The sequence below is a fragment of the Chrysochloris asiatica genome, unplaced genomic scaffold (assembly GCF_000296735.1).
Source record: "Chrysochloris asiatica unplaced genomic scaffold, ChrAsi1.0 scaffold00139, whole genome shotgun sequence".
Classification (NCBI taxonomy): domain Eukaryota; kingdom Metazoa; phylum Chordata; class Mammalia; order Afrosoricida; family Chrysochloridae; genus Chrysochloris; species Chrysochloris asiatica.
This window is the reverse complement of record NW_006408657.1, coordinates 8,492,106-8,509,959: the sequence shown is the minus strand read 5'-3', so window position 1 is coordinate 8,509,959 and position 17,854 is coordinate 8,492,106. Positions and strand designations below refer to the sequence as shown.

Sequence of the window (17,854 nt, the reverse complement as noted above, 5' to 3'; positions counted from 1 at the left end):
ATATATATATATACATTGTTGTTGTTATTTTTAAATGCCATCAAGTTAGTTCTGACTAATAGCGACACTGTATAGGGGTTTCCAAGGCATGGCTGGTGATTTTGAATCAACAACTTTGCGGTTAAAGCACTGACCTTGTGGTTCAAATCAACATTTCAGTCCAGTGCTTATTCTACAGTGCCAACCAGGACCTATCTATATATGTGTGTGTGTTGTTGTTGTTTGGTGCCTTCAAGTCAGTTCTGATTCATAGCGACCTTGCATACAACAGAACTAAACACTGCCCAGTGCTGTACCAATCTCACAATCATTGCTACGCTTGAAGACATTGCTTCTGCCACTGTGCCAATCCATCTCATTGGGGAGGGGGGGTCTTCCTCTTTTTCGCTGACCCTCCACTTTACCAAGCATGACGTCGTTCTCCAGTTACTAATCCCTAATGATATGGCCAAAGTTTGAGAGAAAAAGTCCCGCTATTCTGACTTCTAAGGAGCATTCTAGCTGTACTTCTTCCAACACAGATTTATTTGTTTTTCTGGCAGTCCATGGTACTTTTAACATTTTCCTCAATACCATAACTCAGATGCATCAATTCTTCCTTATTTATTGTCCAATTTTCACATGCATATGAGGCTATTGATAATTCCATTGTTTGGGTCAGGCACACCTTAGTCCTCAAACTGACATTTTGCTCTTGAACACTTTGTTGTTGTTAAGTGCCATCAAGTCAGTTCCAACTCATAGCGACCCTGTATAGGGTTTCCAAGGAGTGTCTGGTGAGCTTGATTCGCCAACCTTGTGGTTCAAACCGACCTTGCAGTCCAATGCATTAACCCATAGTATCACACCAGAACTCCTTGAACACTTTAAAGAGGTCTGATGTATCAGATTTGTCTGATACAATATGTCGTTTGATTTCTTGACTGCTGATGATTGATTTCTTGAGTGTTGATGGTTGATCCCAGCAAAATGAAATCTTTGACAACTTCAATCTTTTCTCCATTTACCTTGATGCATTTATTGCTAGAGTGGTGAGGATTTTTCTTTACTTTGCATTGAGGTGCAACCCCTGCCAAAAGCTGTGGTCTTTGATCTTCATCAGTAAGTGTTTTTAAGTCCTCTTTGCTTTCAGCAGGCAAGGTTGCTTCATCTGCATATCTGAGGTTGTTAATGGGTCTTCATCCAAACCTGAGGCCACTTTCTTCTTCATAGAACCCAGCTTCTCAGATTATTTGTTCAGCATACAAACTGAGTAAGTATGGATGATAAATATGACCCTGGCACACACCTTTCCTGGTTCTAAGCCATTTAGTGTCCCCTTGTACTGTTCAAACAACTGCCTCTTGGCCTATGTATAGGTAGGTTCCTTGTGGGCACAATTAAGTGTTCTGGAATGCTCATACTTTGCAATATTGTCCATAGCTTGTCACAATGCACATAATCTAAAGTCTTGCGTAGTCAATAAAGCACAGGTAAACACATCCTTCTTGTATTCTCTGCTTACATCCAAGATCCATCTGACCTCAGCAGTGATATCCCTTATTCCATGTCCTTATCTGAATCTGGCCTAAACCTCTGGCAGCTTTCTGCCAATGTACTGCTATAGTCATTTTTAAATTATCTTTAGCTAAAATTTTTTTACATGTGATGTTAATGATATTGTCCAATGATTTCCGAATTCCATTGGGTCATCTCTCTTTAAAATGGGCACACATATGAATCTCTTCTAATCATTCTGCTAGGTAGTTGTGTCTTCCAAATTTCTTGGCATTGATGAATGAATGTTTACAGGGCAGCCTCAATTTGTTGAAAGATTTCAATTTGTATTTTATCAGTTCTTAGAGCCTAGGTCTTTGTCAATGCCTTCGGTGCACTTAGGAGGCTACCTCTTGAAATGAACATCAAACATTTCTTTTTGGTACAGTGACTCTGTATCCCTTCCACCTTATTTTGATACTTTCTGCATCATTCAATATTTTGTCCATTGAATCCTTCAATATTTCAAGTCAAGGCTTGATTTTTTTCAATTCTTCCAGCTTGAGAAATGCTGAGCACATTCTTCCCTTTTGGTTTTACAGCTCGAGGTTTTTGCACATTTCATTATAATACTTCACTTTGTCTTCTTGAGCTGCCCTTTGAAATTTTCTGTTCAGTTCTTTTGCCTCCTCACTTCTTCCATTTGTTTTAGCATCTGTATGTTGGAGAACAAGTTTCAGAGTCTTCTGACACTTATTTTGGTATTTTCTTTCTTTCTTGTCATCCTAATGATGGTTTGCTTTCTGCCTGTATGATGTTTTTGATGTCACTCCACAACTCTTCGGGTCTTTGGTAATTGTAGTTGTTGTTGTTAGGTGCCATCAAGTTGGTACCGACTCATAGCGACCTTATGCACAGTAGAAGGAAACACTGCCTGATCATGGGTCAACCTCACAATGGTTGCCATGTTTGAGCCCATTGATGCTACCACTCTACCAATCCATCTCACTGGGGGGGGAGGCGGTCTTCCTCTTTTTTTCTGACCCTCCATGTTACCAAACATGATATCCTTCTCCAGTGACTGGTTCCCTCCTGACAATATGTCCGAAGTATGAGAGACGAAGTTTGGCCATCCTGGCCTCTAAGGAGCACTCTGGCCGCACTTCTTTTGGTAGCCCATGGCACTTTTAATATTTTCCTGCAACACCATAACTCAAAAGCATCAACTGGTGGCTAATTATTAAATCTGATCTTTAGAAGATCTCTAAATTCAGTTGAGATATGTTCAAGGTCATATTTTGGCTGTTGTGGACTTGTTTTAATTTTCTGCAGATTCAGCCTGAATTTGCATATGGGCAATTGATAGCCTGTTCCACAGTTGTCCCCTACCTTTGTTTTGGCTGATGATACGGAGTTTTTTCTATCATTTCCTTCCACAGATGTAGTCAATTTGATTTCTGTGTATTCCATCTAGCGAGGTCCATGTGTATAGTTGTCTTTTATGTTGCTTTAGAAAGATATTTGCAATCAAGAAATAATCTGCCTTGTGAAATTCTATCATGTGATCTCCAGCATTGCTTCTGTCACCAAGGCCACAGTTTTCAACTACTGGTCCTTCTTTGTTTCTAATCTTTGCATTCCAACCACCAATAATTAACAATGCCTCTTGATTGCATATTTAATCAATTTTAGACTGAAGACGTTAGTAGAATTCTTCAGTTTCATCATCCTTGGCTTTAGTGGTTGGTGAGTACATTTGAATAATTGTTGTATTAACTGGTCTTCCTTGTAGGCCTATGGATATTGCGCAATCACTGGCAGCGTTACACTTAACGATAGACCTTGAAATGTTCTTTTTGATGACAAATGTGATCCATTCTTCTTCAATTTGTCATTCTTAGCATAGTCAATTCCTGTTGTGGCACTGAAGGATAAAACCTGGACCACAAGGGTAATTTGAATCACAAGATGGCAGTTCAAACCCACAAGTCGCTCCTTAAAAACCCTATACAGGGTCGCTATGAGTCTGAACTGACTTGACCACACTTACCAATAACAACAAGCAAGCATATATATTTCTATGTGTGTGTATAAGATATATGTGTATGTGTATATATGTATGTGTGTATGTAATGGTCTTATATGTTGTTGCTGTTTAATGTCATGTCGGTTTCAATTCATAGCGACCTTGTATAGGCTTTCTGAGATGTGGTTGGTGAATTTGTGGTTCAAATCAACTTTGTGATCCAATGCTTATCCTACAGCACCATTCCTGGACTCCAATGGTTTTATATAGAAAGGATGTAAATGGCCATATCATAAAACCATATTTGCTATTACAACAACACCCAAAATTTAAAAAAGAGAGAGAGAGATATTGCTGGAGCTGCTTATATGCAACCAAATGCCTTATGGCATTTCATTTCTTGAGGGTTTAGGATCATGCTTTCACAGGAAACTCCAGTAAATTGACCTAATAATGTGCTTAGTGCTTCTACCCTTGTTCATTGTGTAGCATCTGGGGTCTAAAACCTGTCAGGCACCCTCTATTTTCTAATATAACAAATTAATAAGTGTAAAATATTTTAAACTGAGTGATTGAAGAGAGAATGCATTGGGTTAGGCAGCAAAAATATGTCTTAATAGGAATTTCCAAATTAAATTTTGTTCCACAGTTTGCCATAAATTACATTCATGAAACTGAGCCACATACTTTTACTTGATACATTACCTTGTCTGACTTGTCATCCTGAATTCAAGTTTAGCTTCCTTAAATAAACCAATCCCTTCAATGTTAATGATATCGTCCACGTCAGGGTCTGTAGCAAACAATGTCAAGGGAAACCTCCAGATTCCATCTCTTGCACACTCTACTTTCAGTACAACTTGAGACCTTGAATAGAAAAATATATTTTAAGATATAATCATAGGCAAACAAGCAAAGAAAATACTAACAATAAATCAACATCTAATTTGAACATTTTAGGTACACTTTGTGGTTTCATCTAAATCAGTGAGACTTTGAATTCTCAAAACAAGATTGATCATCGTTAATTACATTTCAGGAATCACTTTTAGGTCATAGTTTATATTATCATTCTCTCCTTGGAGTAGCTATTTTGTATGGCATCTTATCTACTATCCTATTTACTAATAACCAATAGCAGTTACAAAGTACAACTTGCAAATCTTTTGTAAACATAAAATATCATAGCATTTAATAACCTACTGTAGGTTTGGTAAATGGACTAAGTTTTAGGTTAATAAGCAATTTATCTAGGGATTTTCTGTTTGAAATGAAACGTTGTAAGAGAGCCTTTTCAATTCTCAGTTCACTAAAAATATCATTTCCTAAGCATCTACAAAATCCCAACAAAACTGACAGAAATTGAAACTTTAAAAATTTTAAATTACAATTACTAATGACCACAACTTACAGAATGACACTGAGTGGACAGTGAGTTAAAAAGGATAATTAGTAGAGACAGCCTTTCAAAACATTTGGCTGAGAAGAAGAGGAGAGAGATAAGACAGTATTTGGAGTTGAGAAACAGCTATTGGTTTGTAGGTTTAGAGTAGATACGACTCAAATATGTAATGGTGCTGTTGTAATATTATAAGTCAGAGTTGGATAAATAAATCACAAACCTCTTACAGAAAGACTATTTCTAGTCTCCAGGCAGAAAAGTAAAATTAGCCCATCATACCAGGAGCAATGGATAATAATCCAAATCTGAAAGCTACATATTCCAACCCAGCAATTTCACTATTAGTAATTTCCCCTACTCAAAAATGATTACAAAAGTACATGGACAGGGAACTGCCAGAAATCCAAACTGGATTAAGAAGAGAATGAGAAATGAGAGATACCATTAGTGATGTTAGATAGATCTTAGCTCATCATTGCTAATGTCAGACAGATCTTGGTTGAAAGCAGAAAAAAAAAAAAATGTTGACTTGTGTGTTTCATTAACTATGCAAAGACATTTGACTGTGTGGATTATAACAAGTTATTTATAGCATTAAGAAGAATGTGAATACTAGAACATTTCATTGTGCATACGTGGAAATTGGTCATAGACTAAGAGGCAGTTACTTCAAATAGACCAAAGGATATTGCGTAGTTTAAAATTAGGAAAGGTGTACATCAGGGCTGTATCTTTACACAATAATTTATTCAACCTGTATGCTGAGCAAATAATCTCAGAAGCTGGACTATATTAAGAACAATGAAGCATTAGTATTGTAGGAAGTCTCATTAAGAACCTGCAATATGCAGATGACACAATCTTGCTTGCTGAAAGCAAAGAGTACTTCAAACACTTTCTGATGCAGTTCAAAGAAAACAAAAATCTTTACAACTGGACCAATAAATAACATCATAATAAATGGATAAAGAAGTTCTGGTGTAGTGATATAGGACAAGCACTGGCCTGCCAACTACAAGGTCAGAGGTTCAAATCCACCAGCTGCTCTTTGGAAACCCTGTACAGGGTTGCTATGAGTCAGAATTGATTCAATAGAACATTACAACAACAGTAAATGGATAAAAGCTTGATGTTGTCAAGGATGTCATTTTACTGGGACCCACAATCAATCTTCATAGAAGTGACAATCAAGAAATCAAATGACATATTGCATTTGACAAATCTGCTGCAAAAGGCCTTTTAAAGTGTTAAAGAGAAAGATGTCACTTTAAGGACTAAAGTGCACCTTACCCAAGCCATAGAATTTCCAATCACTTTATATGCATGCGAGAGCTGGATAATGAATAAGAAAGATCAAAGAAGAATTGATGCATTTGAGTTATGGTGTTGGTGAAAAATACTAAATATACTATCTTGGAAGAAGTACGGACAGAACACTCCTTAGAGGAAAGGATGGTGAGAATTTGTCTCACATACTTTGGACCTGGTATCAGGAGGGACCAGTCACTGGAGAAGTTGAAAAGTGGAGAGTCAGAGAAAAAGGGGAAGCCCCTCAGTGAGATGGACTGACACAGTGCCTTCAACAACAGGCAAAAACATAGCAGTGACTGTTAGATGGTAAAGGACGAGACAGTGTTTCATTCTGTTGTACATAGGGTTGTTGTGAGTCAGAACCTACTATATGGCACCTAACAACAATAACAATTTCTCCTAGAGATGTGTTTCTATGATTTCAAGAAGTGATGCGTATAAGTGTGTTCATTTCTGTTTGACTTCATTGTACTATCAAAAAATTGGAAACAAAAAATTTTAAATGTAAAATATAATTTGTAGTATGTAAAAGAACATCACACATCACTCACATAAATTTGTGGATCACGTACATAAGTTGTCCTAAACAATTTCCCAAATATTCACTAAGAAGCTCTAAATGCACAAAAGTTTGAGTTAAAAACTAACACTGGTTCTACCCATATTCAGCAATTTTGGCCCACTAGTCCCCTTTAGTTGATGCTGGCAATTTACATACCACTAAATTAACATAATACAAAGCTAAATGTGAACATTACTAAAAATAAACATAGAAAATTATGAAAATTGAAGGAAAGGCAAATGCGGGTAATGTCAACGTTGATAATTTATTTTGCTCCTGTAACGTGATTTTGTTGCTGATTTCTGAAGATTTCTGGTGGCTTTCACTTATTGGTCTATAAATTCGTAGATACTTTAATTATATTTGGCTACACCAAATGCACAGCCAAAATATAGAAATTATTTTAAAATCATAACTAATCTCAATTGTTTTTTCAATGCTTATTACATGACTTACTATACTTTATATGTTGTGCTTCTGATCAGTATCTTTGCATTAAGATGCAAAAAAAACCCCTATTTCACATAATGTGGTATATAGTATTTGGAGATGCTAAGTAAATCAGTTGCCTAAAAACTAAATAAAAAGACACTGAATGAGATTTCCCAGAGGAAATACATCCAAAATCTGTCTTGTAATTCTCAGATTCCAGTGTGATCCACTTACATTTTATTAGGTGGTGTACAATATCACAGTGTTCAGTAGTAGGTGGAAGGATAATGAAAGAAGTTGCAATGTAGAACATGCACTTTCATTATTTGAATTGGTTCTGAGAAGTTGCATCAAGAATCATGTTGCCAATTAACAGCACTTTTTTGGGGAAAAATTCTACCAATTCAATTATTTTCATTCTTTAATAGGATACCCTAATGACCCTAGGGAAATCACAATCACTGAGGGACATGTTAAATTTCAAAAAATTTGGATTTTTTTTTCTCATGTGAATATTTTTCATCATTTGGTAGCTAGAAATAATGTTGCCCAAATTATTTACCTTAAAAATATAAAAAAAAAAATACAATCATAATATAGAAAGATAGAAAAAAGAATCAAACTTAATAGGTTTAAAAAGGCAGTTATATTATTTAAAGAAAAAAAGGGAGGGAGTAGATTTACCTCAGAGGTTTCATCGGTGTAAATACCAAATTGAATATCATTGTTATTGTTTGAGTACGTATCTGACAAGTTGTTTTAATCAAATATAAAGCCAGAGCGGATTCCAAGTTATCTCTCATAACTTCTGATTCAAATTCAATCTCGTACTGAAACTCACGCATTCCTTCTAGAAAAATCAAATTTTAAAATATTTTCAATTTAACTAAAAATTACAGATCGAACATCAATTATATTGATGCTAATTACACACAGATATTTAGAGGAAGGAAGAGGGTATATGTTATTTAGCTTTATGTTCATAATACCAAGTGCATTACCGAGTACCTAATTGATTGGTTGCACTGTGGGTTAACATGCAGGACTGCAAGGTTGGTTTGAACTGCAAAGTTGGTGGTTCAAGCTCACTAGTTGCTCCTTGGAAACCCTATACAGGGTCTCTAAGCGTTGGAACCAACTCAATGACACTTAATAACAATGGGTTGGTTGTAGAGCAGTCGGTGGGTTTGAACCACTGCCCTTTAGGTTAGCAGTCCAGTGCTTATCCTACAGTACCACATTAGGACTCCAGATATATAGTAGTTCACAATACATTTTTGTTAAAGGATAAATAGATGAATGAATATTAAAACACATACACACAGAAAACAATTCCTATCACCCTGGACTCTGAAAAATTAAGATTTAGGAAATGAAAAAAGCCTAATTGAAATATATAATCAATATTTACTATGAAATATGAATACTATGACCTATACGAAAGAGTTTCAAGAAGTTCATGGAAAAATTCCACTACATTTTAATTCCATTTTTCCACAAACTTTTGAAGTCCTCTGACTAATACATGTATTAAAACTTTCAGAGTTGAAATTGGTAACAAAATAGGCTTAAATTCTAATTTAAATTTCATTTAAATCATATTAAAACAGCAGTTCAATCTGTTAGGGCAGTATTGATAAGTTCTGGTACACAAGGAGGGGCTTCAAAATGTTCGTGGCAAAATTCCATTATCTTTCTATTCCATTTTCCCATGATTTTGATAAAACAGAGTGCTCATCATGTTTCAATCATGGGTTATTATAGCTAAAATGTTGTTGTAAAGTGCCGTTATGTTGTTCCAACTCATAATTAGGCTGTATAGGGTTTCTGAAGACCAATTGGGGGGTTTGAACTGTCAACTTTGTAGTTAGCAGTCCAGTCTGTATCCTAAGGCACCATACCAGGACTCTGTAGCTAATATGCTGTTGCCGTTGTTAAGTGCTGTAGAGTGGGGTCCAACTATAGCAACCCTGTATAGGGTTTCTGAGGACCAATTGATGAGCTTGAACCACCAACATTGTGGTTCAAACCAGTCTTGCGGTCCAGTGCTTATCCTGTGGTGCCATAACGTATTTTCTTACTCAGTAGAGGGAAATTATAGCAGAGTTGTATTCATTGCACATGAAAAATATCTTAAACTCAAGATTGACATGTAGAAGACAGATACCAAATTCCAAAATCAAGCCCATTGTCATCAAGTCCATTTTGACTGAAAGATACAGCATGCAAGGAGCCCAAACAGCAAATCGAGACATTGCTGTGGATCCCAGACATAAGGGTCAAGAAGCATGGCTTCAACTCGGCCCCCAAATTCCAAAGTCTGTCTCTAGCATAGGAGCTTCGGTGGCATAGAGGGGTACATGTTGGGCTGTTTACCAAAAAGTCAGCAGTTCAAATCCATGAGAAAAGAGAAGGCTCTCTATTTCCATAAAAATGTACAGCCTTGGAAATCCTACACAGGGTCAACTATATAAGAGGGGATCAACTTGGGAATGGCTTTGGATCTCTAATATATTAAGGTAAAGAACATTCAGATGCCAATCTTTTAATTCAGATCGAATAGTATCTTTCTCAAAGGAGTTCTAACAGAAACCAGACCACCTTTCTGAAGTTGTTGTTGTTAAGTGCTGTTGAGTCAGTTTCAACTCATAGTGACCTTGTATAGGATTTTTGAGAAGCAGCTGGTGGATTTAAACGGTAGACCTTGTGGTTAGCAGTTCAGTGCTTATTCGGAAGAGCTATACCAGAACTCCTTTTAGAAGTTGTTGTTGTTAAGTGCTGTTGAGTTGGTTTTGACTCATAGCGACCTCGTGTAGGGTTTCTGAGGAATGGCTGGCTAATGGGTTTGAAGCACCAACCACGTGGTTAACAGTCCAGGGCTTATCTTATAGGGCCATACCTGAACTTAGTTGTGTCTAATTACTGTTATAAGGACCTCTGGTAGGGTAGTGGTTACGAATCGGGCTGCGAACCTTAAGGTCTAAGGTCAGTGGTTCGAAACTAACAGCCGCTCCACGGGAGAAAGATGAGGCTTTCTACTCCCGTAAAGATTTATACCCTCGGAAACCCTGTACAGGGTCGCTGTGGGTCGGAAGCGACTCGCGGCACTTAACAACAACAAGAATTACTGTTATAGAACTTTGAAAAATAACTTAAGTGTAACAAGCTCAAGTCAGCTTGAATAATTTACTCAATAAACATTATTAATGTAAAATGACTGACACATACCCAATCTGTTTCCAGGAAAACGACATTTAAGAATTTTAGGGTGTTTGGATAGGAGATGAAATTTCCATTATATTCAAATTAAAAGCAAATATGGGGTTTGGTAAAAAGTCAAGATCTACCTTTGTTTCTGCTTAATTTTCAAATCGTTTATGGCAAAGGGGGTGTCAGAATGAGCTACAGATGAGAAGCTAATTATCATTTCATCTGCATTGCATCAGCCATGGGTAAGCATGGTTGTCATAATCCAACTCATAAGAATACCCACTGGTACAAAATAGAGAAGTGAATATCAGCTAAGGGGCAGGCAGTGAGGCAAGTAAGAATCACTTTATATTTTCCAAATACATGTACCCAATTTGGAAGTAAATGGAATATACTGATGCAAGTGCCTAAGGGAAAGGGGCAAAATCAGTTTTCACAAAACTCATGATAAACTGACATTTTACATTGTATGATAAAGTTGATATTAGAGTCTCTGTATTTTATTTTAAAAGTCATATTACCAAGTAAGAGGTTTTTGCTATGTCCCTAAATTGGAGACAGTCTATACATATAGTTCATTATGGACACTGGGTTGGTATGATAGTTAATGATCATCTGATAATTGGATAAAAACATCCTCCTATGTACTGGACTAACCACAAAGTTCAAATTCACCAGCCGCTCCCTGGAAACGATATACAAGGTTGCTATGAGTTGGAACTGACTGGACAGCACTTAATAACAAGGATAAACATAGCTGACAACTTTAAGAAAATAAATACAGCCTGCTAAAAAGACTATTTAAGTAAGTAAAAAGACAAAGTAAACTAGTTTCATTCATAACACACTGCAATTTCAAAGTCACAGATCAACAGTTCTTTGGACTACTGTGCCAAATCTTTCAATATTAGAGGACATCTCTGTCCCTTTTCAGCAAATTCTTAAAAAGACACATGACTTCCTGAAATCAATATTCAGAATAAGTGTGTATTTTATTTCAATTGTGTTTTAAGTTATGTAAATATGTACCAATTGCTTTTTTATATTGAAATATATCTAGCACAAGTGTGTCTTTTCAAAGCATCTGTGTTAGTTTTCATTTATTCACTGAAGATTTTTGTGAACTGCTGACAGTAGCCTCCGCCCTGGATAAACTTTGTTTTGTTATTGTTGTTAGGGTCCTTGGAGTCAGTTCTGACTAATAGTGCTCTTATGCTTAACAGAATGAAACACTGCCCAGTCCTGTGCTAATCTCACAATCATTGCTAAGCTTCAGCCCATTGCAGCTGCCACTGTGCTGATCCAACATGTTGTAGGTCTTCCTCTTTTTCACTGACCCTCCACTTTACCAAACATAATATCCTTCTCCAGGGACTGGTCTCTCCTGATAATATGTACGAAATATGAGCGATGAAGTCTCGCCATTCTCACTTCTAATGAACATTCTGACTTTACTTCTTCCAACACAGATTTGTTTGCTCTTCTAGCATGCCATGGTATTTTTAATATTCTTCTTCAACACCATAACTGAAATGCATCAGTTCTCCTGTGGGCTTCCTTATTCATCGTCCAACTTTCACATGCATATGAGGCTATTGAAAAACACATGGCTTGGGTCAGGTGCACCTTAGCCCTTATTTGCTCTTGAAACCTTTAAAGAGGTCTTGTGTAGCAGATTTACCTAATGCAATATGTCGTTTAATTTTTGAATGTTGTTTCCATGAGTGTTGATAGTGGATCCAAGCAATATGAAGGATTTGACAACTTCAATCTTTTCTCCATTTATCATGATGTTATTTAATTGTTCAGTGGTGTAGATTTTTGTTTTCTTTACATTGAGGTGCAAACCATACTGAAGATTGTGGTGTTTGTTCTTTATCAGTAAATATTTTAAGTCCTCTTTGCTTTCAGCAAGCAAAGTTATATCATCTGCATATCGCAGGTTGTTAATGAGTTTTCCTCCAATCCTGATGCCACATTCTTCTTCATATAACCTAGCTTCTTGGATTATTTTCTCAGCAGACAGACTGAATATGTATGGTGAAAGAATACAATCCTGGCACACACCTTTCCTGATTTTAAACCATTTGGTGTACCCTTGTTCTGTTCTAATGACTATCTGTTGGTTCCTCATGAGCACAATTACGTGTTTTGTAATACTCATTCTTCACAAAGTTGTCTACAGCTTGTCAAGATGCACACAATCGAAAACACTTGCATAGTCATTAAAGCACAGATAAACATCTTTCTAGTATTCTCTGCTTTCAGCCAAGATCCATCTGACATCAGCAATGATATCCCTCGTTCCATGTCCTCATCTGAATCTGGCTTGAACCTCTGGTAGTTTCCTGTCAACGTCTTGAGAAACTTTGTTGTTGTTGTTGTTGTTATGTGCCGTGGAGTTGGTTCCAATTCATAGAGACCCTGCATAGAGTTTCTGAGGCTGTAAATCTTTATGGGAGCAGAAAGTCTCATCTTTCGCCTGTGACAGCTGGTAGTTTCGAACTGCTGACTGTGAGATTAGCACCCCGATTAGTAACCACTACACTACCAGAGCTCCTTTGTAGCTATGGCTAAATTCATGAATGCTGTTGTTGTTAAAGGCCATTAACTCAGTTCAGACTCAGAGCAACCCTGTATAGTATTTCTGATGAGCGACTGGTGTGTTTGAACTGCTGACCTTGTAGTCTAATGTTTATCCTACAGCTCCACACCATGAATGTTGTTGTTGTTGTTAAGCGCCATTGAGTTGGTTCCCACCCATATTGACACTATATGGGTTTCCAAGGAGCAACTGGTAAGCTTGAACTGCCGACCTTATGGTTCAAACTGACTTTGCAGTCCAGCGCATTAAACGACAGCGCCATATCAGGACTCCATAAATGGGGCACATACTTTTGTTTCAAAAGACAATACTTCAGCATGCTTTAAAATATCACTTTTTCTTATTGAGTGTATTTATGTTTCCATTCCTTTATTCATTCAGCAAATTTGAGAGCTTTCAGTGAAATGAAAGGAACTATTTTTGTTCTCATAGAGCTTATGATCTAGAGGAAAGAACTGACAATCATCTTCAATCACCCAGCTGGTGTTACCATTGTTACTGGGCTAACCACTGCCACAGTGAAGTAAAGGAGACTATGAGAACAGAGGAACTAGGGCCCTGACTACTAGGAATCTCTGCAGAGGATTTCCCAAGGAAGAGACCAACCAAACACCAATCCTTATCAGTAGTAAGATTTAGCTGCATGTAAGAGGTAGAGAAAAACCTTCTAGACCTTGAAGTAGATTAGATGCAGAAACAGTTCCTAGTGAAAACCAGCTGAGCCTGTTTGAGGAACAGATTGTGTGGCTGGGATAGAAGGAGTGGGAGGAGCTTGTCAAGCAATGAAGCAGGAGGCCATGTTGCCATGGTTGACTCAGTAGGTTATGATAGGATCTGGGACTTTTTTTGAAGAATGATGGGAGACTACTGAAGGGAGTCCTGGTGGATTAATGCGCCAGACTGCAAAGCCATTTGAACTGCAAGGTTGGCAGTTCAAGCTCACCAGCTGCTCCTCAGAAACCCTATATAGGGTTACTATGGGTCGGGACCGACTTGATGCCACTTAACAACAACAACAAACTGAATGTCTCCTGGTGTGGTGCTGTAGGATTGGCACTGGACTACTAACCACAAGGTCGGTCATTCAAATCCACCAGCTTTTCCTTGGAAATGCTATATAGAGTCACTAGGAGTCAGAACTTACTCAATGGCACTTAACAACAACAACTAAAGGTATTCAGTACTGAAGTAACCAGGCTTCGAATAAATGCTATTGTTGTCAATGAACAATCCTGTGTTCAATGAAAGAAGGTAATGAAATTTTCTCCCAAATAGTTCAGGCCCCCAATAGGTGGTGAATACAACGAAGAAATGACCTGGTAAGCTTAAAGAAAGGAATGATGTACCAATCATTGTGACTATCAAATAGCATTTGAGCTTCTCACTCCAGTATTACATTAATATCCCTAACAAATGTACCAAATATTTTAATCATTTTAGAGAATTTCAATGTGTTGTAATAAAGTTGTTTAACAAAACTCAAAATCAAAAAGACCAGGCTTACTGGTCAGATGGAGATGGAGAGCGACCCTTGGTCACTCTTTAGGCATTGAAAGGAACTCACCACTGTGGCTCAATTTTCAGCCAAGCAATAGATAGGTATATTTGGGGTACAACAACACTCTTGAGGTACATACACCATAGAATGGTCAACCATCTGAGATCAAAAGGGCAGTATCTATCGAAGGACAAAATTCAGAAAGTGGGGAAAAGAGGAGGAATGGCAACAAGAATCATAGGGAGGAAGTGGGATAAGTGATGTCACATTGAGGTGACTGCAATTGAAATGATACGAAGTATATGAATTGTTAAATGCAAAACAGATGATCTGCCCTATAACCTTCACAATCCACAACAAAAAGTGAATAAACCATTAACAAAGTAGTTTCATACAAGACCAGCCTCTCCTCAGAAACCCTATACAAGGTTGCTATGAGTCAGAACCTACTCGACAGCGCTTAACAACAGCAACAACATCCAGAGTCAAAATCACAGAATGAAGTGCTTTAATTTCTAGCATAAAAGATTAAAGTATACAGGAAGTATAAAATAGGAAGTACAATACAACTTTTTGTATATTATTTAATGTATTAAGGCAACAATAATTAAATTACATTACAAGGGAGAACACCTTTGGCTTGCCGTTGTATATATTAAAGAGTAAAGAAGTATGCAGAACAATTTCTAGATGTGCTCCTTCATATATAATTGCATGGAAGAGAAGGACAAATGGGGAGACTTAGAATGTGAGAGAGAGTGCAGAGAAGTTGTTTACATTCTTGGAATAAAGACAGGGGAAGAAACAGTGATTGTCAGGACTGGACAGCTGTATTCACCAAATATTCAGGTACCATAAAGGCAGATAACTAATATCAAAGTTGAGAGGGAATTGATCTAATCTGCATCTGTATTGTAAGGCTTACTTCAGAAGAACAAAGAAGACTCACAAAACTATTGCATTTAATTTTAAAAAAGAAAAAACTAGATAAACATTGATTTTGGTGGTATTGAGTAAGGCAAAAGGTTTAAAGGAAATAACAGTGGAAGATAAGCTTGTAAAACCTTCCAAATGTTCCATATAGTTATATTCAATTTTAACTACAATTTTTCATCATGAAAAGTAAAGAAGCAGTAAAAATAGGAGCCGTATCAAAAGGTTTCTTTTCAGGAGCTGTTTGAGAAAAACCAGCTTTTTTCATATGCCTTTCAAACTTCCAAAAAATGATGTTGGCATCTTCCATATAGACCCTGCTTTCTAGAGCTAAGTACATTTCTTTTTTTTTTTTTTTTTCAGGTAATACATTTAAACAATTTTTATTATCAGACTAATTATTTCTTTAGATTTCAACCTGACAAAAGTACAATCTAAAGTAGAGAGAAAATATTGATATGATTCCTATATGTGAGCATTTCATTCTACCTTCTTTTACGTTTAGTGCAATAGAAGCGTGAACATTTTTGTCTTCAACAAGAGATATTTCAAATAGAAATTAATGTTTCAATATTTACTGTCAAACTTCATTTAAGCATAATAGAAAATCACATAAAACAATCATTTCACATCAGAAAGAGACTGCCCATTCCCTGAGGATAAAATTTTGTTGCATTTTCATAAAAAATATTTAAGAAAAGTATTTTATTCCTGGAAATTGGCAGTTAAATGTTACATATTTGAACTCTGAGATTAATCTGCTTGAATATCTTTATCCCTGATCCACATAATAATATAAATTCCTTTTCAATATTGGCTGTTGGCTGAACACAAGGAAGCCTACAGCAATTAATTTACTTCAAGGTTACTTTCCTACATTTTTTTAACACCTGACTCAGAAAAGCAAAACATATATTCAGCTGTTAATAATGTTTTTGAGATAAATGGAAATTATTTGCTTCTGTATAATTTCATTATTATCATAGTTCTTTACATTAAAATAATTGAACACGTTTGCTATGGAAAGTGCCATTCTCTTCATGTGAATTTATTTGCTTTTTTTCATATACTTAAATCCTCTTTGATAAAGTTGGTATTTTGTGCAATTATAAAACTGAAAGGCACTCAAACAGAACAAACTAAATAGCATCTTACTGTGCAAGCTAATCATATTAATATAATTTCTTCATCTCACATAGTTGATGCTATTAATAATAAGAATAACATAATTTGTTGTTGTTAAGTGCCTTCGAGTCTGTTACAACTCATAGGGACCCTGTATAGGATTTCTGAGGCTTAAAAAAAAAAATCTTTGGGGAAACAGACAGCTTCATCTTTCTCCCACAGAGCAACTGGCGGGTTCGAACTGTGAACTTTGTGGTTCGCAGTCTGGTGCTTACAGTATGGAATCGACACACTCCCCAGAACATAATTATATGAACTAAAATGTTTTTAATTCCTAAAATCCTATAGGATAAGATACACATAACAGATAATCATTTCATAATTCTTTAACTATGATGAAAAAATATATATATTACCTTCCCTATTGTGGTGCTGTGGGTTAATGCACTAGACTGCAAAGTCAGTTTGAACCACAAGGTAGGTGGTTCAAGCTAGCCAGTTTCTGCTCAGAAACCCTATATAGAGTGGCTGTGGGTCGGAACTGACTCAACAGCAATATCTTTTATTAACAGTATCTGGGGGCAATTATTCTGACATTGTTACAATTCAATGATTTCAGAAATATTCAATATTTCTGGATTCCATTCTATGTATGTGTACTCTTGAATGCTTATTTGTAATAACAGGAACCAGTTTGAACATGATGGTGAATCGGGTAGACGTGCAATGAGCATCAGCAACAACACAGAATACCGGACTAAGTAGGCTCATGGGATGGTGCTAGAACTCTGAACCACATATAAAGGAATATTTAGAAGCTTGGAAGACTTAGAGCTAGGGGAATTTATAGCAGAATCAAGAAATCCATTGCTTTCTAATTCAAGACACTCAGCTGCTCCCGGAGCTGCCATCTTGGGAAAGACCAAGCGGAAGAAGGATCAGAACAGCCACAAACGTCTGACAGAACTGCGGAGATACAAGTGTGGACATTCTTTTTTGGTATCTGTTCATTGCTCTCTTGCCGTCTGTACACCTCCATTCTGGTGACTAGAGGGAATGTCTGAGCAAATGGACACCCCATCCCCATACCTGAAGGGTTCTACTACGCATGCACACAGATCTCCTCAAAATTTAAAGTGACAGTTTGCACTTAAAACCAAACAGCCACCACTTGTTGTCAGTTTGTCGTACTGTGGTGGCTTGTGAGTTGCTGTGATTCTGAAAGCTATGCCACTGGTATTTTAAATACTAGCAGGGTCACCCATGGTGGACAG

The 17,854-nt window shown here is 36.8% G+C and overlaps 1 protein-coding gene across 1 annotated transcript in view; it reads right to left on the bottom strand.

Annotated features, from left to right (window-relative positions):
• Positions 1-17,854, bottom strand: part of LOC102822611 (chromosome unknown open reading frame, human CXorf30) — a 170,223-nt gene that overhangs the window by 10,845 nt on the left and 141,524 nt on the right. The window contains exons 20-21 of the mRNA XM_006870158.1: positions 7,894-8,059; positions 4,208-4,369 (exon numbers count right to left, since the gene is read on the bottom strand). Coding sequence (XP_006870220.1) covers positions 4,208-4,369; positions 7,894-8,059 — 328 coding nt within the window. The remainder of the gene's footprint in view (positions 1-4,207; positions 4,370-7,893; positions 8,060-17,854) is intronic.